Here is a 26,863-nt window from a genome sequence, read left to right on the forward strand (position 1 = left end):
GGCTAGTAAAACTGAGGGACTTTTGGATTTCCCTGGTGGTCATCCAATGCAGGGAGGGGACATAGGTTCGATCCCTGGTTCAGAAAGATTTCATATGCCACGGGGCAACTAAACCTGTGTGCCACAACTACTGAGCATGCATGCTACAGCTATTGAAACCTGTGCGCCTAAAGCCCGTGCTTGGCACTCTGCAACTAGAGAAGGCCCGCTTGAAAACCCTGGAGCAGCAACGAAGACCCACAGAGCAGTCAAAAAACTGGAGGACTTTTAAATTTTACTTACATTTAATAGCCACACAAGGCTTGTGGCTATTATATGGCCAGTACAAGTAGAAAGCATGTCCACAAACATTCTTTGTACAACATGGAATGGAGGCTACCTGTGCAGATGAAGATTTCCAGTGGGTAGCTGGAAGTAGGAGTGTGCATCTTGGAAGAACAATTGGGGCTAAAGACAGGATTGAAGAGCCACTAGTAATCGAGTAGTAATGAGGCTGTGGGGATGGATGAGACCTCCCGGAGAGGGGGGCAGAGCAAGAAGAGAAGAAGGCATCAGTGAGAAATCTAGAGAATACAACCTAAAGTTCAGTTGCTCAGTCATGTCCAACTCTTGGCAACCCCATGGACTGCAGCACTTCAGGCCTCCCTGTCCATCACCAACTCCCTGAGTTTACTCAAACATGTCCATTGAGTCAGTGATGCCATCCAGCCATCTCATCCTCTGTTGTCCCATTCTCCTCCCGCCTGCAATCTTTCCCAGCATCAGGGTCTTTTCAAATGAGTCAGTTCTTTGCATCGTGGCCAAAGTATTGGAGAATACAACCTAAGGGAGTCTGATAAAAGGAGATGCTTTCCAAAGAGAAGTGTTTCCTGTAGTTTTGCATACTTTGTTTCCAGTTTTATCTCCTATCTCCTGTGCCAAATACATACAGTGTCCTACACATGGTACAACACAAGAAGTGTCTTATTTTCAAGTTCTTGAGAGTACCTCACTGTGCCTTTTGTGATCATTATATCAGGACCTACTGCCTCTGAAGATGCCTAATGTGACTTAGAATTCAGGACTAGGAGTGACCATCTTTTGACCTTACTAAGTCACCCTTCTTTGCTACACTTTCCTTCATACCCAGCTATTATTTTCTGGATTATACTTAAATCAGTTCATTGCAATACCTGCAACTTTCTGTCCTCATTCACATCATTTAGGGGTTGGCAGTTGTTTCCTGTAAAGGGTCAAATAGTAAATATTTTCAGCTTTAGGGGCCATATGTAGTCTCAGTTATATAGTCTTTAATAGTATGATCTATAGTTTTTTCCTATAGCACTTTAAAAATGTTAAAACATTTTTTAGCTTGGAGCCTGTAAAAACCAAGCCACATGCTAGATTTGTCCTGCAAGTAACAGTTTATTAACCTGTTACCTAGCAAGACCTCAATCTGGGTGAACCCATCTCTAAACTTGTCCCTACATACATCCTGCTAAGTGTTTCTGAAGGAAATCAATAACTCTATAGATTGTTATAATAAAAACAGTCACCAGCCCAAACTTCATATGATACACATTTAGTTCAGTCGTGTCCAACTCTTTGCGACTCCGTGGACTGCAGCACGCCAGGCTTCCCCGTCCATCATCAACTCCCGGAGCTTGCTGAAATGCATTTCCATTGAGTCAGTGATGCCATCCAACCATCTTATCCTCTGTTGTCCCCTTCTCCTGCCTTCAATCTTTCCCAGCAACAGGATCTTTTCCAGTGAGTCAGTTCTTTGCCTCAGGTGGCCAAAGTATTGGAGCTTCAGCTTCACCGTCACTCCTTCCAATGAATATTCAGGACTGATTTCCTTTAGGATTGATGGCTTGGATCTCCTTGCAATCCAAGGGACTCTCAAGAGTCTTCTCCAACACCACAGTTCAAAAGCATCAATTCTTCCGTGCCCAGCTTTCTTTTTAGTCCAACTCATATCTATACATGACTCCTGGAAAAACCATAGCTTTGACTAGACAGATCTTTGTTGGCAAAGTAATGTCTCTCATTTTTAATATGCTGTCTAGGTTGGCCATAACTTTTCTTGCAAGGAGCAAGCATCTTTTAATTTCATGGCTGCAGTCACCATCTGCAGTGATTTTGGAACCTAAGAAAAGAAAGTCTGTCACTATTTCCATTGTTTCCCCCATCTTTCCCATGAAGTGATGGGACCAGATGACATGATCTTAGTTTTCTGAATGTTGAGTTTTAAACCAGCTTTTTCACTCTCTCACTTTCATTAAGAGACTCTTTAGTTCCTCTTTGTTTTCTACCATAAGGGTGTCATCTGCATATCTGAACTTACTGATACTTCTCCCGGGAATCTTGATTTAAGCTGGGTGACAATATACAGCCTTGACTTACTCCTTTCCCAATTTGGAACCAGTCCATTCCTTGTCTGGTTCTAACTTGCTTCTTGATCTGCATACAGATTTCTCAGGAGGCAGGTCAGGTGGTCTTGTATTCCCATCTCTTGAAGAATTTTCCACAGTTTTTTGTTATCCACATGGTCAAAGGCTTTAGTGTAGTCAATGAAGCAGAAGTAGACGTTTTTCTGGAACTTGCTTTTTTGATGATCCAACAGATGGCAATTTGATCTCAGTTCCTCTGCCTTTTCTAAAACCAGCTTGAACATCTGAAAGTTCTCGGTTCACATACTGTTGAAGCCTAGCTTGGAGAATTTGAAAGCGTAGCTTGCCTCCCAAAGGAAGGCAATGCCAAAGAAGGTTCAAACTACCACACAGTAGCACTCATCTCACACACTAGCAAAGTAATGCTCAAAATTCTCCAAGCCAGGCTTCAGCAGTACATGAACCAAGAACTTTCAGATGATACACGTTAGTGGACAATTATTCTTCCTCATTAATACAGTGGATGTTTCCCACCTTTTCCTCCTCAAACCTTCCATTTGTCTCCCACACACTCCATATTGACTGGGCAGTTTTGGTCAGTGCTAAGCTCGGGCAAAACAAAAACAAACCCTCTACCACATTATTATCAAAATGTATCGAAACGACTGAAGTGACTTAGCAGCAGCAGCACATTATTAGAGACACTGCCTGCCTACATGGTCTTGACTGGCTTTCTCATGTGTCCAGTTAACTGGTGGGTCTGCTGACCTAGGCTGGCCTCACTAGGATTACAGGGAACGTCCCATGTGGTCATTTATCTTGTAGCACATTAGCCTGAGCTTGTTCATATTATGGTCACAGGGCTCCAGGAGAGAGCAGAAGCCTGAAACCTGACTGGGTATTGAAACACTGTCATTTCCTCATTCAAACTCATAATTCCAAGCAGACTCAAGGGGAGGGAAAAGTGACTCTACTGTTGATGAGGGGAACTGCAGTTACCTGATAACAGGTTGTAGATACTGAGAAAAGTGCCTTGCAGTCTTTGCTATCAACCTGTGATACCACTCATCTTTCCACTCGATGAAGTCCTCTTTCTCTCAGCCTCTGTTCTCAGACTTTCACGTGTATCAGAATCATCGGGAGGGTTTGTTAGACTGCTGGACTCCACCCACACAGTTTCTGATTCAGAAGGTCTGGGATGCCAAGAAATGTGTTTTTCTAACGAGGCTCCAGGTGGTTCCGATGCTACCAGCCTGCACACCAGTTTGAGCACCACTAGTTGAGGCTCATTCCTCCCTGTGTGCTCTGGGTTTCACTTCCGTTCACTTTAATAACAACTTTGAGTTTGCAGTTCTCCTCCTTTTCCCTTATCTCTGACTGTGCTGTCCAGACTGAGGTCTGTGGCCCACCAGTGTCAGCTTCACCTGGTAGCTTGATAGGAATGCAGAGTCTCGGGTACACTGGATTAGAATCTGTGCTTTTATCAGGATGCTTCGTGCGCACATTGCTGTTTGAGAAGCACCACCTGTGGGCTGTCCTCGTCAGCAAGCGAGCGAGCATGTGCTTGACTTCCTCCTCCAAGCTCGCCTCTCTTCTAGCGTCCCTGTTAACAGATGGCACCCCCACTCACGCAGCTGCTTGGGGGAAACCAACGGGTGTTCTCCTTGACTCCTGTCTCATGTATCCTTCATCCAGTCCATCAGCAAATTGTCGTGGGGGTTTTAAGGTTACATATCCAGCAGCTCCACCACTTCCACTGCTTTGATCTTAGTCAAGATTCCATTATCTCTCACTGGGACTAGTGCCGTGGCTTCTTACCAGGTCACTGCTTCCACCTTCCCCCTTGCAGTTTGTTTTCTGTTCTCCCTCTCAAAATCCTGCAATAGTTACCTAGTGTACTTAGGATCAGAATCGTTGTCCTTGTCTTCTGTCAGGCCTTATATGAACTGCCTTGGTCACCTCTCTCTCCCATCTCCCCAATCCATGCCACTCCCACAACCCTGCTTACCTTATTTTTTTTCCCTGCAGACTCAGTTTACTACTGCTTTCCAGACTTTGTAGTTTCTCTTCCTTTTGAGTAGAATGCTGTTCACCCAGTTTGCATGTTCTCACTGGATATGAATCTTCCCTGATCAATTTGTACAGCATAAGCAGCCCCCATTTACTCTTTATTCCCTTAGCCTGCTTTATGCTCCTCACCGCTCTTACCTGACAGCAGTTTCTTGTCCGTCTCCCACACTAGAATGGCATAAAGTCTAAACGTATCTTCTCCATGTTAGTCACAGTGCGACCATTTTCAGATACCTGAACTGTAGCCTCGATTCTTTTCCCTTTTCTTTGCTGCTGCTGTTGACGCAATCCTGTCTCTATATCTCTGCTTCTACTCTCCACTGCCACTGTCCTTATCTAAGCTTTCATATATCTTACTTGAGTCACCTCCCAACTGAACTACTATTTCTGCATAGGAACCAGAGAGTTCTTTTAAAAATGTTATCAGATTATGTTGTTTTCCTTAAAATCTTGCGGTGTGTTACCTCTGCCCTTCATTCCTTGCATTACAAGGCCCTGCTTGCCTCTTTAGCAGCACTGCCTACTGTTTACCCCTTGTTCTTGAAGTTCCAGCTACTAGTGTTTTTCACTTTTTCTTGTTGACCTGTTTCTGTTTTCTGTCCCCCTGAATGAAATCCACTGTCCCAGCTTTTTGTGAGTAGTTGATTCCTTCTCATTCTTAAGATCCAGCTGAATGAAATGTGGCCTATTCAGAAAAATATACCCTTACCACTGTATTAAAAGTTTTTTCCCAATGTCCATTATTTTCTAACTCATGACTTTACTTGCTTTCTTTGCATTACTTCACATTTGCCAATTTCTTATTTATGCTTTTCCACCTGAGGTAAACTTTTTACTTATCTCCACATACCCAGTTCTTTTCACAATACCCCGGATATCATAAATACTCTGCAAATATGCTGGTTAAAATTAATGCCCAGGTGAGCTAGCAGTTCTGCCGAATCCTTTCTTCTCATCATTCTGTGATGCTTTCTTTCTTCCACTTCTTCTCTGACCTCTCAAATGACTCTGTCTATGGAACTTCAGTTCTTTCAGATTCTACACAGTAATTGTTGATGTTTAATTAATTCATTGTTATTCAAAGCTCTGTAGCATAAAAAGGAGGCATGTCTTTCTTTTTTTAAGGAATTTTAGATCTGATTTTTCTTCCTCAGTTAAAAATTTAAACCCAACTAGTGGCAGAATAGCTTGTATGATAAAACAGTGATAAAAATGGACAAAATATAAAGAACAAGTACTTGAAGTCATTGGAAAAAAAAAGCAGAAACTAGAGGGAAGTAGAATACTGAAAGACAGGAACTGTACTGCATGATGACTGCAGTCATTTGACTCTTCTTCTGAGGGTTCCCACTAGTCCATCTGTCAGTTTGAACACAAGCAGAGAGTCACAGTCATTGAATTAGAAGCCGAACTCTGGGGCTGCCAGAGTGATGATACTGAGGGGAAATTTCTAAAAGGAAACAGAGGGACCCCTAGAATTTGTATATAACGTTCACTCAAATCCTTCCATGGAGGGGAGAATCCAAGGTCCCAGGTAAGCAACGGCTGGAAGGCTGGAAAAGCTCAACAAGATAGCTGGAAAGGGAAGGCAAAATGTGGAGTCTGAGTTTCACCAACTTGGAAAGGTAGTGGAAACATGTAGGGCTTTTCACTGAAACCCCTCAGGGCCACACCTTAACAGAAAAGACTGTATCCCCAAATAAGGGAATCACCTTGCATAAAGGCAAATCTTTAATAGATGTGTGAAACCCACCACAATTTTGAAACAAGGCCTCTATAATTTCAAAATTAATAGCTGGTAAGTTAGTGTACTAGATAAAAAGCAACACTCCCCAAAGTAATAGAATCCATAGATTCTACAGCATATCTGTGATGTCCAGTGTAAAATAAAAGAATATTAAACGTGAGGGAATCCCTAGTCAAGAGAAAAAAGTTACAAAACCATAGTGAGGCACCTCCCCATGGTCAGTGCTTACAATGCAGGTGCGCAGGTTTGATCCCTGGCCAAGGAACTAAGATCCTGCATGCTGTGTAGCACAGCAAAAAAAAAAGGAAAAACGCAACCACATACTGTGAGATAATCCACATGGTGGAATTAGCAAAGACTCTAAAGAAAGAAATATATACGTGAACTTAAAAGACAGCTATAATGGTGAACTTAGAGTTTCTCAGCAGAGAAACCGAAAGAAGAAAAAAACAATGGACATCTTAGAACTCTTCAACAATATTAAAAATGATAAATTCACTGGAAGCCTAAATAACATATTGGAGGAACCAGAAGAAATGACATCAGATGGAAAGAAACCATTATGTACAAAAGGGAATGAATAACACTAGAAATGGTAAATGGGAAAATAGAAAAGAAAATAATTTTCTTATTTAAAAGACAACTGACTTTTTACAGTCAAGTTTATAGCATTGTATTATGTGGTTTATTTTTTTTTTAATTTTTTTTATTTTTTATTTTTTTTTTCTTTATTCAGTTAAAAGTATTTTTATTAAAAAAGCACAAATGCAAAGAAATGAACAGAGGAAAATCCATGCGTCAAACCTGGACTGGTCACCCATGACAATATACATGCTACAATTCCACTCTCCCCAATCACTCCACCCTCACCCTCTCCCACAGAGTCCCAAAGACCGTTCTAAATGCCTATGTCTCTTTTGCAGTCTCTTATACAGGGTTCAGGTTACCATTTTTCTAAATTCCATATATATGCGTTAATATACAGTATTGATGTTCTTCTTTCTGGCTTACTTCACTCTGTATAATTGGCTCCAATTTCATCCACCTCATTAAAACTGATTCAAATGCATTCTTTTTGATGGCTGAGAAATACTCCATTGTGTATATGTACCAAAGCTTTCTTATCCATTCATCTGCAGATGGACCTCGGTGTGTATGCCCAGGAGTGCGATTGCTGGATCATATGGCAGTTCTATTTCCAGTTTTCTGAGGAATCTCCACACTGTTCTCCATAGTGGCTGTACTAGTTTGCATTCCCACCAACAGTGTAAGAGGGTTCCCTTCTCTCCACACCCTCTCCAGCATTTATTGCATGTAGACTTTTGGATAGCAGCCATTCTGACTGGTGTGAAATGGTATCTCATTGTGGTTTTGATTTGCATTTCTCTGATGATGAGGGATGTTGAGCATTTTTCCATGTGTTTGTTAGCCATCTTTATGTCTTCTTTGGAGAAATGTCTGTTTAGTTCTTTGGCCCATTTTTTGATTGGGTCACTTAGTTTTCTGGAATTGAGCTGCAGGAGCTGCTTGTATAATTTGGAGATTAATCCTTTATCAGTTGCTTCATTTGCTATTATTTTCTCCCATTCTGAAGGCTGTCTTTTCACCTTGCTTAGAGTTTCCTTTGCTGTGCAGAAGCTTTTGATTTTAATTAGGTCCCATTTGTTTATTTTTGCTTTTATTTCCAATATTCTGGGAGGTGGGTCTTGGAGGATCCTGCTGTGATTTATGTCGGAGAGTGTTTTGCCTACGTTCTCCTCTAGGAGTTTTATAGTTTCTGGTCTTACATTTAGATCTTTAATCCATTTTGAGTTTATTTTGGTGTATGGTGTTAGGAAGTGTTCTAGTTTCATTCTTTTACAAGTGGCTGACCAGTTTTCCCAGCACCACTTGTTAAAGAGACTGTCTTTTCTCCATTTTATATTCTTGCCTCCTTTGTCGAAGATAAGGTGTCCATAGGAGCGTGGGTTTATCTCTGGGCTTTCTATTTTGTTCCATTGATCTATATTTCTGTCTTTATGCCAGTACCATACTGTCTTGATGACTGTGGCTTTGTAATAGAGCCTGAAGTCCGGCAGGTTAATTCCCCCAGTTCCATTCTTCTTCCTCAAAATTGCTTTGGCTATTCGAGGTTTTTTGTATTTCCATACAAATTGTGAGATTATTTGTTCTAGTTCTGTGTGAGATTATTTGTTCTAGTTCTGTGGTTTATAATGCATAAAAAAGTAAAAATTAGGACAATAGCAAAATGATGGGCTGGGATGGATGGAATTACATGGTTGCAAGGATCTTATATTTTTACTTTAAGACTGATATAAGTTAAAGATGCACATTGTAATCAATAGAGCAACTATATATGGTTGCTCATACATATATATATATATATATATATATACACACACACACAGAGACAAAACTAAAAAGAAAACAATTTGTAGCTAACAAAATCAGATGCAACAAACAGCAAAACTGCAGTTTTAAACCCATTAATGTTCCAATTAAAAGGCAGAGATTGTCAGACTGGATAAAAAAGGAACATCTAACTATAAACTGTATACTAAAGGTATACTCTACATATTAACAGAGAAGTTGAAAATAATAGGATGGGAAATGATAAACCATGCAAACAGTAAGCATAAGAAAGCTGTTATAGGTTCTGTAATAACACATGAAGTAGACTTTGATATAACAAGTATCAATACAGACAAAAGACATTTCATAAAGACATAATTTATCAGGAAAACAACAATCCTAAATGTGTACGCCTCTAATAACAGAGCTACAAAATTTATGAAGCAAAAATTGATAGAACAAAAGGGACACATGGACAAATCAGTAATCATAACTGGAGACTGTAACACCCCTCTCAGTACTTGATACAAGTAAACAGAACTATGAATGGTAAGGATATAGGAGACTAGAACCACAGTCATAAACCAACCTGAGATAATTGAAGTTTATCAAATATTATACTCAAGAACTATAGAGTTACACATTCTTCTTAAGTATATCTGAAAGGTATGTCAAGATAGCCTATATGCTGGATCATAAAGCAAATTCCAATAAATTCCAAAAGATTGAAATCCTACAACATGCTTTTGGATCACAACAGTTTAAAATCAGAAGTCAATAACATCAAGCTATTTAGGAAATTCCCAATATTTAAAAAATAAACAACATACTTCTAGTTAACTCATAGGTTAAAGAAGAAATCACAGGGATATTAGAAACTATTTCAAATGGAATGATGTTGAAAACACAATCTATCAAACTGATGGGATGTTAAAACTTCTCAGCTGAGGAAAGGAAAATTTATAGCCTAAATGGCTTTTATTAGGAAAGAAAATGTATAAAATTGTGATTTAAACTTCTAACTTACCAAACTAGTAAAAGAAGAGCAAATTAAACTCAGTGGATGTAGGAGAAAATGATGATTAGAGCAGAAATCAATGAAACAGAAAATAGAATAACAATGAAGCTATCAAAGCCAAAGTTGGTTTTTGAAAAAACAGAGTTGGTAAATTCCTGGCAAGACTGATTTTTTTAATTGATGTATAGTTGATTCGCAATGTGTTAATTTCTGCTATACAGCAAAGTGATTCAGTATACATACATATATTCTTTTTTACATTCCTTTCCATTATCATTTATTACAGGATCTTGAATATAGTTCCCAGTGCTACACAGTAGGACCCTGTTGTTTATTCATCATATATATAATAGTTGGCATCTGCTACCCTCAAACTCTCAGTTCACTTCTCCCCCACCCCACTCCTTCTTGGCAACCACAAGTCTTTGTTCTCTGTGTCTGTGAATCTGTTTCTGTTTTGTAGATAAGTCATTTGTGTCATATTTTAGATTCTACAAGACTAATTTTTTTAAGATAAAAAGATAATAAAGAATAACATGAATAGCTTTATACCAACAAATTTAATGATTTAGAGGAAACGGCCAAATTCCTTAATAAGCACAACTTAACCAAAACTGATTTGACGTCAGGTGAAAAATTAGGGCTTCCCAGGTGGCTCAGTGGTAAGGAATCCGCCTGCCAATGCAGGAGGTGAGTGTTCAATCCCTGGGTCTGGAAGATCCCTTGAAGAAGGAAATGGCAACACTCTATGGTATTCTTGCCTGGAAAATCCCATAGACAGAAAAGCCTGGTGGACTTCAGTCCATGGGGTCGCAAAAGAGTCAGACACAAGTTAAAAACTAAACAACAACAACAAATTAGAATCGCCTTATATCTAGTAAAGAAATTTAACTGTTATGAAGAATCTTCATGTATCAATCTAGAGGGGTGGGATGGGGTGGGAGATGGGAGAGATGTTCAAAAGGGAGGGAATATATATGTACCTATGGCTGATTCATGTTGAGGTTGACAGAAAACAAAAATTCTGTAATTATCCTTCAATAAAAAATAATAATAAAAGAATCTTCAAACAAAACTCCAATCCCAAGTGGCTTCACTGGTGTATTCTGTTAAATATTTAAGGAAGGAAAAATACCTTACACATAATGTCTTACACAAACTTTTCTTTTATAAGGTCAGCATACACCTAACATTACAAGAAAATGTATGACCATAGATACAAATGTATGACCATAGATACAAAATATTAGCAAACTGAATCCAGAAATATATTTTAAAAGGGTGCTACTTCATAATCAAATGTGATTGTATCCTGAGAGTTCTAGGTTGATTTAATATTAAAAAATCAATAAATGAAATTGAGTATATTAACAGAATATATAATCACCTCTGCTGCTGCTAAGTTGCTTGAGTCGTGTCCGACTCTGTGCGACCCCATAGACGGCAGCCGACCAGGCTCCGCCGTCCCTGGGATTCTCCAGGCAAGAACACGAGTGCATTGCCATGTCCTTCTCCAATGTGTGAAAGTGAAAAGTGAAAGTGAAGTCACTCAGTCTTGTCCTATTAGTAGCGACTCCATGGACTGCAGCCCACCAGGCTCCTCTGTCCATGCAATTTTCTAGGCAAGAGTACTGGAGTGGCTTGCCATTGCCTTCTCCATCAATAGATATTAATTTGACACCTATTCATGTTTTTAAAAAAAAGACAAAACTGAGCAAAGCAGAAATGAAGAAAACATCAATCTGATAAAGGGCATCTAGGATAACCAATAGCCAGCCTGTTTACTGAGTCCAGGTTCGTACCACTCACTGTATGGACTGGCCAATAAATTCAGAGACAAGTTGCTGGGCAGGGAATAATGACTGTTTGGAAAGCCAACAGACCAAGAAGATAGTGGACTAGTATCCTAAGGAACCATCTTTCAAACGTTAGAACTGAGCCTTCTTTTATATTAAAAGGGGAAGGGGTGTGGCTGGTTGTTGCAAACTTCTTGGCATTGGAATCCTTTGTTCTTACTGCTGTTGACCTAGGTCTGGCATGATGTTCCTACAAACCTCTGACAAGACAAATATTATGCTGTCCTTTCAAATTTTTATCTCTCTATGAATGAGTGGAAAAGGAGTCTTGAGAATGGACTATCCTGTATCTTTCAGGCTCAAGGCAGCATTCTTTTGAGTTTGAGGAGCCCTTGGTTCAGAGTTAGTGTGACTAAGCACAGGCAACAGACCACACAAGTTAGAGCTAAAGGAATGGATTCAGTATGGAGTCAGGTTTGTTCTTCTCTGTTACAGAGTTTGTGATTAAAGTGAACATTGATTTTTTCCCTGCTGAGATTAGTAATAAGGTAAGGGTATCAACTGTCACCAGTTTTATTCAGCTTTCTTTTGAAGCCATAGGAGGTGCCATATGGGAAAGAAGCAAAATAAAAGACATAAAGATTGAAAAAGAAATAAAACCCATGTAGTCCCAAATGGCATAACTGTTTACATAGAAATTTTTAAGAACTCTACAGAACAGTAACTCTGTAGAGCTAATAAGTGAATTAGTGAATTGCATAATACAAGTGAATTAGTAAATTCTATATACCAGCAACAAAAAATTTGAAAATGACACTTTAAAAACAATTCAATTTACAGAAGCATCAAAGAATGCAAAATAGTTAAGAATAAATTTAATAGATATGTAAAAGATCTGTACTTGTAAAAGTATAAAATAATGCTAAGGGCAATTAAAGACCCAGATAAATGAAAACTTACGTTCATGGATTTGAAGGCTCAATACTATTAAAAATGTCATTTCTCCTCAAGTTCATCTGTAGGTTTGATGTAGTTCTGATCAAAATCCCAGTATGCTTTTTTAAAAATAAGAATTGGCAAACAATATTTCATGAAAGTGAAAGTCACTCAGAGGTGTCTGACTCTTTGCGACCCTACAGACTGCAGCCTGCGAGGCTCTTCTGTCCATGAGATTCTCCCGGCAAGAAAATTTTATAGCAAAATCCAAAGATCCCAGAACAGTCAATGTACTTTTTTTTCTTTCATATTTTTAAATTTATTTGGCTTTACCAGGCCTCAGTTGCGGCACCCAGGATCTTTAGTTGCAGCATGTGGGATCTGCTGCTGCTGCTGCTAAGTCACTTCAGTCGTGTCCGACTCTGCGACCCCATAGACGGAAGCCCACCAAGCTCCCCCGTCCCTGGGATTCTCCAGGCAAGAACACTGGAGTGGGCTGTCATTTCCTTCTCTAATGTGTGAAAGTGAAAAGTGAAAGTGAAGTCGCTCAGTCCTGTTCGACCCTTAGCGATCCCATGGACTGCAGCCTACCAGTCTCCTCCATCCATGGGATTTTCTAGGCAAGAGTACTGGAGTGGCTTGCCATTGCCTTCTCCGCATGTGGGATCTAGTTCCCCACAAAGGATCACACCAAGGCCCTCTGCATTGGAAGCAAGTTTTAGCCACTGGACCACCAGGTAAGTCCCAATATAGTTTTTACAAAGAGAAATAAAGCAGTATCAACAAATAGATAAGTGGAACAGAATAAAATTAGAAATAGTGCACAGCCAGTTGATTTTTTGACAAAGGTGCCAAGCCTATTCAAAGGGAGAAGTTTTTGACCAAATAGTTTGTGTCAAACAAGTATGGGGAAAGTGAAAGCTTGACCTCCATCTCCTACCACAGCAAAATTAATTTGAGATGCCCATAACCTAAAGGTAAAAGTTGAAAACACAAAGACCCTAAAAGAAAACACAGCATATCTTTAGTAGGCAAAGATTCACCAAAGAGGACACAAAAGGCAGTAAACAACGAAAAAACTGGTAAATTAGGTTTCACCAAAATAAATTTATGCTCAAAAGTCACCTTAAAGAGAATGATGTAAGTCACAGACTGGGAGAGGATATTTGGACTACATATATTTGACAACAGTGCACTATTTCATACCAGGCGAAAGCGCAAACCAAACCAAACAAGCGAACAACAAACTGACCAGCGTGTGTATTTCTTGGACTTGCATCACCTGAAGCTCTCTCACGCTCCAGGTGGGAAGGCACCATGGGATGGCCACTTTGGAAAACAGGTGACAGTGTCCTGTAAAGATAAGACACTAGACCACAGGACCCAGACAACCTGGGCAAAGTGGGTACACCCGCATACATTTCCCCAAACTCATAGAATTATAAGTGAACATCTATGCATTTTATCGTATCTAAACTTTACGGCTCTAAAAGCAAACAGAAAGTAAGATGAGGTGAACACCAAAGAGCAACTCGCAGGCGTCCCCTTGGGTCCCTCGGGATCCGCGAACTGACAAGGAAACGAAACCGCCCAGGGGCACCCACGGTCGATCACGGAGCCTGGGCGCCCCCGCCCAGCCGCTAGTTTCAGTTTCGATTTTTCCTCGGCTGCCCGGCTTCCCCTGCAGCTCCGCCTCCGCGCTGGGCGCTCACCTCGGAGAATTTTCTCGCACCTCACTGCTGTGTTTTCGCGGAGCGGAGCCGAGCGCAGCGCAGGCGAGGCCGGGCGTCGCGGGGAGCGGAGCCGCTGGGATGACGGCCGAGCAGCGGCGGAATTTGCACGCCTTCCGCGACTATGTCAGGAAGATCCTGGACCCTACCTACATCCTGAGCTACATGACCCCCTGGTTTAGGGACGGTGAGTGGTTGCCGCCTGCCCCTTGGTGCAAGAAAACAGTTCAGGACTTCTTTCTTATTCCACCCCTCAACCACCATCCCGGTCTTTCAATCAATACAGTTAACGCTGGGTTTGTGGCGAGATCTTCGCAGTATTTTAGACTGGGGATTGTCAAGAGTTTGAGAATCCCTTGGAGGCCCACATGGGGAAACTTGAGTCCCAGCGAAGTATGACTTGCTTAGAGCTGCACATTTGTTTAGACTTAAAACTGGGGAAACGTGTCGCTGTCCGTTTCTTTTATTTCAACTAATAGTTGTGTCCGTCTGCTGTGTTGGTCTTTTCGCTGACATCAGAGATTCAGAATAAGATACAAGCCCTTCCTTAAAACACTTTAAAGTCCAAGGGGTTGGTGGAGACAGGTGAGGACCGAAGTACACAAATAATAAGAAAGTGCTGTACTCCGGAAGAAGCTGAGGCTTCACTCTGCCAGATCTGGATCTTATCAGCAAATAACTGGAAACTTATAAATTTGATTTTTATTTTATATTGGGTATAGTTGATTTACAATGTTGCATTAGTTTCATGTACAGCAAAGTGATTCAGTTATACCTATACCATTCTTTTTCAGATTCTTTTCTCATAGGTTACCACAGAATATTGAGCAGAGTTCTAGGTGCTATACAGTAGGTGCTCCATAGATTACCTGTTTTGTGTATAGTAGGGTATGTGTGTTAATCCAAGACTCTTAATTTATCTCTCCACCACCTTTCCCCTTTGATAACCGTAAGTTTGTTTTCTTAGTCTGTGAGTCTGTTTCTGTTTTGTAAATAAGTTCATCTGTATCATTTTTAAGATTCCACATATAAGTGATATATTTGTCTTTCTCTGTCTGAGTTCACTTAGTCTGATAATCTCTAGGTACATCCATGTTGCTGCAAATGGCATTATGTCATTCTTTTTTCTTGCTGAGTAATATTCTGTTGTATATATCCATATCTTTTTTATCCATTCCTCTGTCATTGGACATCTAGGTTGCTCCCATGTCTTGGCTACTGTAAGTAGTGCTGCAGTAAATACTGGGGTGCATGTATCTTTTCAAATTATGAGAGGAGCAAGACTCACGGGAGGGAACGGCTTTAGGCTTCAATTCAGGTGTTTCCCCACAGCATGTGAGTCCCATGATGATGGATAATGGCCATTTTACAGATTTGTATTGAGGTACTTTGTGCCAGAGGTGAGCAGAGCCTTGGGGAGAAGAGAAGGGAGGGGGTGCCTGGATAGAATTGAGGTGAAAGAGGGAGTCTGCTTCAAACGCCTCCATAATGTTCCTGATGTGAGGTGGTTTTTTGAAACTGTATTAAAGCAGACAGGTAACTTGAGTGCTGATTGCTACTTAAAACCAAAGCACAGGTTGTGGAGTGAGGAGTGAAAGAATGCCACCAACACAAAGGACTCGCACTTCGTAGCTTTGCTTAGAGAGAAGTAACAAAATAACATCCCAATGACCATAGAGTAGTGGGGGCCCTTGAAGAGTGTAAGCCATGCAAGACATCTGTCGCTTCCAGAAATCCTCCAGAGAGGGGAGCACTAACGGTGATGTGAGTCCCGTTCTTTCATGTGCTGTGTATTGATTTAATAACCAGCAACTCAGCACCAGTGAAGGTGTGTGTCAGGTGTTAGGCCAGCACTGGCTAGCATTAACACATATTACCAACATACTAGTTAATAGGAAGCATCCTTTTAGGAAATGAAGGCTCGATAGGAATGGTTCTGCCCTGAGATGAGAGTGCATGTGTGAAGTCAGGTAACTGAACATAATAAAGTGTGATGAGTGCGTTGATGGAAAACCATAGTGTGCTTATGGGAGTGCATAGTTGGGATTGTTTTTTAATATATATTAACTTTAATTTATAGTTAAAGCACAATAAAAATACCAAAAGTTTCTGTGGAGTATGTGTCTCCCTGAATAAACCTTAAAAAAAAGACAATAAACTCCTCATAAAACAAAACAAACAAACCCCAAAAGGTAAGTTTAAAAAGTGAGTTTGAGGACTTCTCTGGTAGCTCAGTGGTAAAGAATTGCCTGCCAGTGCAGGAGACATGGATTCAACCCCTGATCCGGGAAGATCCCTTGTGCCATGGAGCAACTAAGCCTGTGCGCCACAACTACTGAGCCTGTGCTCTCGAGCCCGAGAGCCACAACTACTGAGCCCCCTGCCGCAGCTGCGGAGGCCTGCATGCCTAGAGTGTGCTCCACAGCAAAAGAAGCCACTGCAACGAGAAGCCTCCACACAGCTACAGAGTAGCCCCTACTCTCTGCAACTAGAGAGCCGCCCACACAGCAATGAGGGCCCAGTGCAGCCAGAAATAAATAATTTTTTAAAAGCAAGCTTAAAAATACTGTGTATAATATTATCTTATTTTTGAATGTTAACAATACCCTAGAGTTTTTATTTCAAGTCCTGCCCCATAGGCAGCTGTTTTCATATAGTTGGTTGACATCTTTCCTGTTCATTTCTTTGTATTTTATCACATAAACTCTTTGCTTTTCCACCCCACTTTTTGTTTCCGTTACACTGATTAAATTCTCTATCCCTCCCCTGCTGTTTTCTCAGCTCTTTTGGTTAAATCCTAACCCCAGGCTTCAGAATGTGACCTTAAGACCCAGCAATCTTGTGCCTAGCTGTATATGTACTTAAGAGAAATGAATATATATGTCCACACAAAAACTTGTACATGAATGCTTATAACATTACTGTTCATAAAAGACAAAATGTAGACACCTAAATGCCCATCAACTGATGAATAGATAGATGAAACTAGCATATCCATACAATGGAATATTATTCAGCAAGGAAAAGGATAAATATGATACATGATTACAGCATGGATGAACCTTGAAAACATTATGCTCAGTGAAAGAACCCAGCCATGAGGACCACATACTCTATGATCCCATTCATATGAAATGTCCAAAAGAGCAAATCCATAGTTACCATAGAGGAAATGGGGAAGACTGCTAATGGGTATGTCTTTCTACAGTAATAAAAAGGCAGTAAAATTATATTGTGGGGATGAATTTACAGCTCTAAAAGCCATTGAATTTTATACTTTACAAGGGTTTGTTTTATTGTTGCAGAGACCTTGGCAGAAAAGGGAGGCGTTTCTTCCTGTCTTCTTACATTCATTCAGCTACCTTTGTTAAGTGAACATTGACTACTAGGTCTTCCAAACTCTGAGAGTACAGAGGTTAACCTGCCAGACAATTGGAACTACTCCCTTAGAAGTTACATCCCACTGGCAATAGGACTTCCCTGGCGGCTCAGATGGTAGAGTGTCTGCTTACAATGCAGGAGACCTGGGTTCAGTCCCTGGGTCGGGAAGATCCTCTGGAGAAGGCAGTGGCAACCCACTCCAGTACTCTTGCCTGGAGAATCCCACGGATGGAGGAGCGTGGTAGGCTACAGTCCATGGGGTCGCAAAGAGTCGGACATGACTGAGCGATTGACTTCACTTTGCTTCGACAGTGGGGAAAATTATCAAATGTCAAATAGGAAGGTAACTGTTTGGTTATCAGCCCAGACATGGAGTTACTGTGCAAAATCAGTAAGACCACCAGCTGGTTGGTGGATAGTTGTCTGTTACCTGGCCTCACTGCGTTTTCTTTAGCTCCTTCTGCTTTTTCTTTTCTACTATATTTCCTACCATCTGTTGACCTGAAATAGACTGCCAGATATTTCTCCAGCAAAGACAGACTGTTTCAGGATCAGCAGAGAACTGCAATCTGGGATCTGCAATCATGGCAGCCACATGCCGGTCCCTGCAGGGCAAAGGAAGAACACTTTTATAGAGGAGAAAAGGAGGCTGGGAGGGGCTGTAGTAAACAGTCATTGGTTTTTCCTTGGCTCAGTCCTTGCCAGGAAAGAAGAGAAGTATGACTTCTTCCTCTTGGGCTCTGCTATGGGCACAGGGCATAAGAGCGCCCCCTTCTGGTCTCCTGACTCTATTGTGATTTCTGTTTACTAATTTTTTTTACATGTCTTAGCAAAAGCCTGGAAATAGGACCATAAAAGGATCTCTATTTATTCTAACTCTGGTTGCTGTTCAGTTCAGTTCAGTTCAGTCACTCAGTCGTGTCCGACTGTTTGCAACCACATGGACTGCAGCATGCCAGGCCTCCCTGTCCATCACCAACTCCCTGAGCTTACTCAAACTCATGTCCATCGAGTCAGTGATGCCATCCAACCATCTCATCCTCTGTCGTCCCCTTCTCCTCCTGCCCTCAATCTTTCCAAGCATCAGGGTCTTTTCAAATGAGTCAGTTCTTCACATCAGGTGGCCAAAGTATTGGAGTTTCAGCTTCAGCATCAGTTCTTCCAATGAATATTCAGTACTGATTTCTTTTAGGATTGACTGGTTGGATCTCCTTGCAGTCCAAGGGACTCTCAAGAGTCTTCTCCAACACCACAGTTCAAAAGCATCCATTCTTTGGTGTTCAGCTTTCTTTATAGTCCAACTCTCACATCCATACATGACTACTGGAAAAACCGTAGCCTTGACCAGATGGACCTTTGTTGGCAAAGTAATGTCTCTGCTTTTTAATATGCTGTCTCGGTTGGTCATAACTTTTCTTCCAAGAAGCAAGTGTCTTTTAATTTCATGGCTGTAATCACCATCTGCAGTGATTTTGGAGCCCCCCAAAATAAAGTCTGTCACTGTTTCCCCATCTATTTGCCATGAAGTGATGGGACCAGATGCCATGATCTTAGTTTTCTGGATGTTGAGCTTTAAGCCAACTTTTTCACTTTCCTCTTTCACTTTCATCAAGAGGCTCTTTTGTTCTTCTTTGCTTTCTGCCATAAGTGTGGTGTCATCTGCATATCTGAGGTTATTGATATTTTTCCCGGCAATCTTGATTCCAGCTTGTGCTTCATCCAGGCCAGCATTCCTCATGATGTACTCTATATAGAAGTTAAATAAGCAGGATAACAATATACAGCCTTCACATACTCCTTTCCCGATTTGGAACCAGTCTGTTGTTACATGTCCAGCTCCATCTGTTGCTTCCTGACCTGCGTACAGATGTCTCAAAAGGCAGGTCAGGTGAGTCTGGTATTTCCATCTCTTTCAGAATTTTCCACAGTTTGTTGTGATCCACACAGTCAAAGGCTTTGGCATACATAGTCAATAAAGCAGAAGTAGATGTTTTTCTGGAACTCTTGCTTTTTCTATGATCCAGTGGATGTTGGCAATTTGATCTCTGGTTCCTCTGTCTTTTCTAAATCCAGCTTGAACATCTGGAAATTCACGGTTCACGTACTGTTGAAGCCTGGCTTGGAGAATTTTCAGCATTACTTTACTAGCGTGTGAGATGAGTTCAATTTTGCGGTAGTTTGAGCGTTCTTTGGCATTGCCTTTCTTAGGGATTGGAATGAAAACTGACCTTTTCCAGTCCTGTGGCCACTGCTGGGTTTTCCAAATTTGCTGGTTGCTGTGTCTACTGTAATTGTCACTGATGACAGGAGTGGTCCTATCCTCACACCCTTTTAGTCCTGCAATTAATTCAGACTTTTGAACAAGAAACTTTGAAATGTTAGAAGAAGCCATGGTTTTTCTACCTAACCTGGTGCTACCATGACTTCTCACTTGTTAAGGGGAGACTCTTGCAGACATCTTTAAGAAACTCCTTTTCTTAAGGACTGCCCTCCAGCGTGTGTCCAGACTTCCACAACAGACTAGGAAAAGTTTCCAGAGAGGCTGGGGGTAGGGGTGGGGGGTAGTGAAGAATGGATATGATTGACCGAGCCAGAGAACTTGCTGCTTTCCTGCAGGTCCTTCCATTGCTGTGAATCCCCAGCCCCATTTAAGAAGATCTGATAACCCTTCCAATGATTAGTGGTTTTTCCTCCAATGATTAGTGGTTCTGCAGTTTGATGAGTTACTCTTGCCTCTGTTTGTAGATGTGGTGCAGCATATTCAGGCCGAGAAAAACAACAGGGGGCCCATGGAGGCTGCCTCACTTTTCCTCCAGCTCCTATTGGAGCTCCAGGAGGAAGGCTGGTTCCGCGGCTTTTTGGATGCCCTTCACCAAGCAGGTTAGTTCATTCTTTTTACTCAGAAATCAGAGTATATTACTTGACTGTTTAAAGATTCTGTAAAGGTGAAATTCTGTTAATTTATAAGTATCCACATTTAGTTTATGTCTCTTAATCTGGGGCAATGTAAAGATTATTTTTAGGCAGATGCTATAACTGCCTACTTGAAATTTCCAAAGGAATCTACAGAGAGGTTATTACAACTAATGGAACAGTTTAGCATGTTTATTGGATATAAGATCAGTATACAAAAATTAGTTGTATTTCCACCACTAGGAAGAATGCAAATGTAATCCAAAATGAAAGACCATTTCTAATAGTAACAAAAGTTATATTTAGCATTAAATCTAGCCAAACACGTGTGAAGTCTGAATAGAGAAAATGATAAAAGATTTTTGAAAAAATATAAAGAAATTCTAGGGAATTCTTTGGTGGTCTAATGGTTAGAACTCTGTTCTTTCACTGCCATGGCCTGGATTCAATCCCTGGTTGGGGAACTGAGATCTTGCAAGCTGTGCAGCAAAACCGAAAAAAAAAAAAAAAAAGTCCTATCTAAGTGGAGATGTATACCTGTGCACGTGGAGAGGAAGACCATAGAAGTGTCAGTTCTCCCTACATTGAGCTATACATTCAATACAATTCTAAATATAAATCCTGCATGCTTCTTTGTGAACTTGACAAGCAGATTCTAAACTGTATGTGGAAGAATTATGACCCAAGAATAGTCAGTACACTTCTAAAGAAGAATTCAGTAGGTTGGGTGTTCCTTTTTTAGATATCAAGATCTATTAAAAGTCATAGGCACTGATACAGTGTGATGCTGGTCCTGGTACTGAACAACTGACCAATGAGATAGAATGGAGAGCCTTCAATCAGACTCATATATTTATGGAACTCTGATGTACTGGAGATCACTAGGAAAAGAGGATTGATTATTCAAAAAGGAAGAACTTTTTGATACATTGCAGTGGGCCATTTAAAATGGGATAATGTTAAAAAGCAGGCAAACCCTAACTTTCAAATCCATGTGGATGCAAATAAACTTGTCTTCCTTACCTCATTCCATGTATGTATATACACTTCACACACACAATAAGTCAAAAGAATTCAAGACTTAATTCATAATAGCAAAAGTTTAACTATTTTAGACCAGTATATAGAAGAGCATTTTTCTGACCTTAGGGTATGACAGGATTTGTGAGATAAGACATTAAAACATTAACCTAGATTGATAAATTTAAGGACATTAAAATTAAGAGTATCTGTTTATCAAAAAACACTATACAGAAAGTGAAAAAACAAGTGACAAACTGGGGGAGGATATTTTCAAACTACATTATCACCACAGAATTAGTATCCATGATATATTTAAAAGGCTTAGAATCAATTAGAAAAAAAAGAAATTTACAAGGCAAAAGATGTGACCTGAGTCTTCAAAGAATAGGAAGCATGAAAAGTTAATAAACATGAGAAAAGATTCTCAGCCCAATTAGCAATTAGGAAGTTGTAAATTAGGAACATAATAGCAAAATCTAGGAAGTCCAACAGTGGGTGGGACCTGTGTTTTTAATAATGGGAAATCTTAAGGATGACAATAGGGAGTATAAATGCTACAATTGTTTTGAAAAACAATCGGCATCAGCTCGCGTAGTTACAACTCTCTTTCTATACAGCAGTTTCACTATTAGGTATATGCCCAGAGAATTTCTTAACACATATATTCCAGAATGTACATACAAAGAATGTTCATACTATAATCAGTTGGTAATGCTTCCCTGGTGGCTCAGAGGTTAAAGCGTCTGCCTCCAATGCGGGAGACCCGGGTTCGATCCCTGGGTCGGGAAGATCCCCTGGAGAAGGAAATGGTAACCCACTCCAGTATTCTTGCCTGGAGAATCCCATGGACGGAGAAGCCTGGTAGGCTACAGTCCACGGGGTCGCAAAGAGTCGGACACGACTGAGCGACTGAACGAATGCCAAAAACAAGCAAGCAAAGAAACAAAACTAGAAGCAACACCAGTACCCTTCAGAAAGAGAATGGATAAATACATTTTGTGATATTCACACAAGAGTCGATCATCCTGCAATGGAGATGTGTGAACATAGCTACAGATGACAGCACAGGTGAAACTTAGAAACGTAATGTTAAACTTCCTAAAAAGTCAGAGAAAACTGCATTCAGTGAAGAACAAAATTAAAACATTTCAAACAAGCTTAAACTAAACATGTATTCTTTAGAGAACTGAGCATATGCCACACAACTATTCCTAGAAATAAAGATTGATAAATCAAATACAGGATAGTGGTATCTTTGCAGGAAGAGTGAGAGAGAGGAGACATACACCCACAAAGGTACTGGAATATTCCAGATACTAAGCTGGGTAATAGCTTCATATGTGCTGATATGGTCTTTATAGCCCAATGAAAAGAGTGTGAGCCTTATAGTCAGACAAGCTTGGTGGTTCTCTGAAGAGCCAAGCATTCCTGGATAAGTCTAGTTGGAAATAATTTTTTCACTTAAATTTCCTATTGTACTTACTATTCTTTCTTTGGAATAATGTAGGCAGTAAGGCCCTGAGGGGCAGGAATTAACATTTATATTTCTTTTTGCCCTATTTACTACTTTGCACTGAGAAGATACTTAGCGTGATGGTTTGACTCAATTGAAAGGCAAATCAGAGATTGTAGGTGAAGTCCTTGGAAGGAAGACGTTTTACTAAGACCACATATGACTTCAAATTTATTCTCAGTGAAAGTGTTAGTCACTCAGTCGTGTCGACTCTTTGGGACCCATGAACTGTAGACCACCAGGCTCCTCTGTCCATGGGATTTTCCAAGCAAGAATACTGGAGTGGGTAGCCATTCCCTTCTCCAGGGGATCTTTCTGACCCAGGGATTGAACTCAAGTCTCTTACATCTCCTTCATTGGCAGGCAGTTTCTTACCACTAGCTCTACCTTAAATGTGGGGTGCCTAAAATGAATATTGAATTTTCTTTTTGAAAGATCATAAATAATGGAAGTGATTTACAGTTGTTTTCAGTTCTCTCATGATACATTCAAACATGATTTCTATTATCTTAATCTCAACATATTTTTTTAGTTGGTGTCCTGAGAGCCCCATTTTTTCCCTACTTTTCAGGTTATTCAGGACTTTATGAAGCCATTGAAAGTTGGGATTTCCAAAAAATTGAAAAATTGGAGGAGTATAGATTACTTTTAAAGCGTTTACAACCGGAATTTAAAACCACAATCAATCCAGAAGATATCCTTCCTGAAATATCTGGATGTTTAATTAATCAGGAATGTGAAGAAATTATTCAGGTATTTTAATTAATATTAAATATTGAATTTTGGGGAAAAATTTGACCATGAGGAATGTCTTCTGTTTTCTATGTTATTTTAGAACTGAGCAAGATCATTAAAACCTACTAAAGTCCTCAAATCTAAGGCATAATTACCTAGAAGGATACTTTCATTTGTGATCTGAGTAATCAATTTATGTCACAGATTTTTTTTCATGTTTGCCATATTTTCAGTTAAAATTACTTTATTACTTTTGTGAATAATGTTTTATACAAATTTAAATAAAATTAAACAGTTCAGCAAATAAAAACAAAAAAGGTTATGGAATCCAGTGGTTAAGTATTCAGTCTCTGGACACAAATCAATTTTGTTAATCCAAGCTCAGCCACTAACTAGTGGTGTGCTCTTGGGCACATTTAGTTTCTCTAAGTCTCTGTTTCCTGTATAAAATGGGAATAATAATGGTACCTTATTAGTAAGGTATTTTTATAGGCTTTGAGTGAGATTAATATATGTAAAGTGCTTACATATCTCTGGCACATAATAGTAATTGCTCAATGAATTTTAATTATCATGATTAATAATAAGAACCATGTAACTCTCACTATCCAGAAAAAACTATTTGTTAATATTTTGTTATATCCTTCCAAATATGCCTATGCCAGTATACCCATATTTTGACTAGGTGTGAAGTAGTTTGTTTTCCTGATACAGCTGATGTTCATACAATAACGTCTCATGGCTTGGCATGGTGATACCATGTGTGAGAGGACAAGGATAAAGGGAAGTGTGTCTTAAAAGAGCAAGTTGCATCGGGGCGAGAACGGTCATGAGAGAGACCTAGTGAGCCAGAGTAGACAAGATGCTAAGTTTGATAGTATTTGAATTGACGTTTCTTCGGTAAAAACTCATAAAATGAAAACTTTTGAATCACTTGACCAGTCCACTACTTGTCTTCCTTAGATAAGTTCCAACAAGGGGCTGATGGCAGGTGCAGAGAAAATGGTTGAATGCCTTCTCAGATCAGACAAGGAGAACTGGCCCAAAACTTTGAAACTTGCGCTGGAGAAAGAAGAGAGCAAGTTCAGCGAACTGTGGATGGTAGAGAAAGGTAGGATATTTGGAAGGGTGTGAGGGTCTGAAAATAGGCCCTTCTCCATAGTTCCGCTTGGAGCTTCTTGCATTCCTACCTGCTTTACACTCACTGTCAGAAGCATCTTTCCCTTCAAATACTCTTGGCTATCTCTCTAGTGAGAGGCCAGTGTGAAGTTGAGTTCTGGGAGGTAGGTGTTTTTTTTTGTCTACAGAATTATTTGGCTTGTATATATCCCCTGAAAATGGATCAGGACAAACCCTTTCATCCAGAATTAGCCTATCTGCCCAGAGTATTTGGGGGAAAGGCAGAGTCTGAGCTCACTCTCTGGGTTTAGATGATGAGAGAAATAGCTTGAAAATTTTCGAGTTAAAGGCTCAAACTCCACAACTCACTGCCTTTTCAGAATAGAATCATCTTTGACACTATCTGGTGGTTCTCTTGCCTAGAATCCATCTAGAACCGAACTAGAACAAGATTGAAAGGACGAATCTGTTTTGATTAAGTGGCTGAGCTATCACTTGGCTTCCTGAAGCTAACAACATCTTCTCAGAGCATTATTTTGAGGGCTGAGTTTGATAAACCATCTGAGTGTCTGGTCTTAGCCTTTCAGAGTCTTCTTTAAGATCATAAATTGTCTCAGAAATTATCTGTCTAAATACACATCTGGTGTCTTGGGTCAGGTCAGGAATGGAAGACAAGAGTGTTTCTGCTAATAGGGCTTGTTTTTGGTGTGGTTGTGGATCACCTAGGGATCTTGTTAAAATGAAGCTTCTGATTCAGTTGGGGCTCAAGAGTTTGCATTTCCAACAAGCTCCAAAAGAAGTTGCTGGTCCATTTTCCACACTTTGAATAATAAAGTCCTAAACGACACAGGAGTTCAAACTTCAAATCAAGATTTCAAATTTAAAAACATTTCATTTAGTTGTTTTAAAAGGTAGAGGGAATGGTTATGAGAAATCATAACGGAAGTTTAAAATTTTATGACCTCTTTGTAGGGCTTTCACTGTCAAGATCATAATCAGATAAAGATTATAAGATGTGTTTTGTTTTCATAAGGTGCAGAAAATGTTCAAATGAAAGATCTTGAAGATGATGAAATGAAAACTTTGGACGTACAGATTGTCTACAAAGAAGAACCAGAAAACCAGAATCTTAGCCAGAATTCCTGTCCTTCTTCAGGTACTCAGCATTGTTCGTTCTTATCCGTAATGATGCTCTTGAGGTATTTCGAGTGGGGTCATGTCTTGCAGTGCCAAAAGTCATAGCCTAATGGAAAGGTTTTTAAGGAAAAATCGGAGGGAAAAGAGAATATATGTTAAAACAGATATTTTCCCTAAAACTAGAAATACCATTCTCTCCCTTCCATAGCGCTTGCCAGCTTCTTCCTTTTTTTCTTTCTTCTTCTTCTTCTTTTTTTTTGTCTTCTTTTATCACTAAGGATGTGCATGTCTACACTGAAAATGCAAATAGAGTCCTCCCAGAAGCTCAATGACTGTTACATCTGAAATCAGCCCTGCTTTCTAAAGAAATACTTCTGCTCTTTGTGAGTCACTTGTTCAGTTTCCTCTCAAGATCCCAGGGTTGCATGTTGCTAAGTGTGTGTACTGTACAAACGTGTGGCCCAGAGAGGTTGAGCTGGGCTGAGATCCAGCCTGCGTTGTTTGCCAGCACAGTGTGGTGAGGGGCTATATCCTCCAAAAGGGAGTCCTTTCTCTAATTCACACAGAGGCACTATGAGTTAACTGTGTCCCCGTAAGGCCCACTTTATGTTTCTAGAAGCATATTTTCACGAGGAGACCAGGAAGCAGCATAATATATTAAGTGAAGAGTTATTTATAAAAGGGCATCAGAGAAAAAAATAGGATTAATAAAGAAGTGTTGGAAGAAGGATGTGATTTGGGGATAAGAGCATAAGGTGAGAATTGATGGACTGTTTCTGCAATAAAATGATACACATTTTTGTCACTCCAGAATAAAATCAGTGAATGTCAATTGCTTTAAGTTTTCTGACAGGTAAAGAAAGGTCCTTAGCGAACTCACTTAACCATTTAGAAATTTCTGTTTACTTTAAAATAAGTAGGTTAGACTCAACAGATGTTTTCCGAGGTCTTTCTAGCTCTTAACATTCTGTATGCTTATCTGTTAGTGAGATGCTACCTCTGATTATTTTTTTAAAACTTC

General features: G+C 40.0%; 1 protein-coding gene across 1 annotated transcript in view; it reads left to right on the forward strand.

Annotated features, from left to right (window-relative positions):
• The first annotated feature begins 13,947 nt into the window (after nt 1-13,947).
• RIGI (RNA sensor RIG-I) overlaps nt 13,948-26,863 on the forward strand; it is a 48,699-nt gene continuing 35,783 nt past the window's right edge. The window contains 5 exon segments of the mRNA XM_055428107.2: nt 13,948-14,208; nt 20,148-20,282; nt 23,423-23,604; nt 24,550-24,697; nt 25,739-25,861. Coding sequence (XP_055284082.1) covers nt 14,103-14,208; nt 20,148-20,282; nt 23,423-23,604; nt 24,550-24,697; nt 25,739-25,861 — 694 coding nt within the window. The 5' untranslated portion in view covers nt 13,948-14,102.

The sequence above is a fragment of the Moschus berezovskii genome, chromosome 7, assembly GCF_049115385.1.
Source record: "Moschus berezovskii isolate FMDL1 chromosome 7, NW_MosBer_1.0, whole genome shotgun sequence".
Lineage (NCBI taxonomy): Eukaryota > Metazoa > Chordata > Mammalia > Artiodactyla > Moschidae > Moschus > Moschus berezovskii.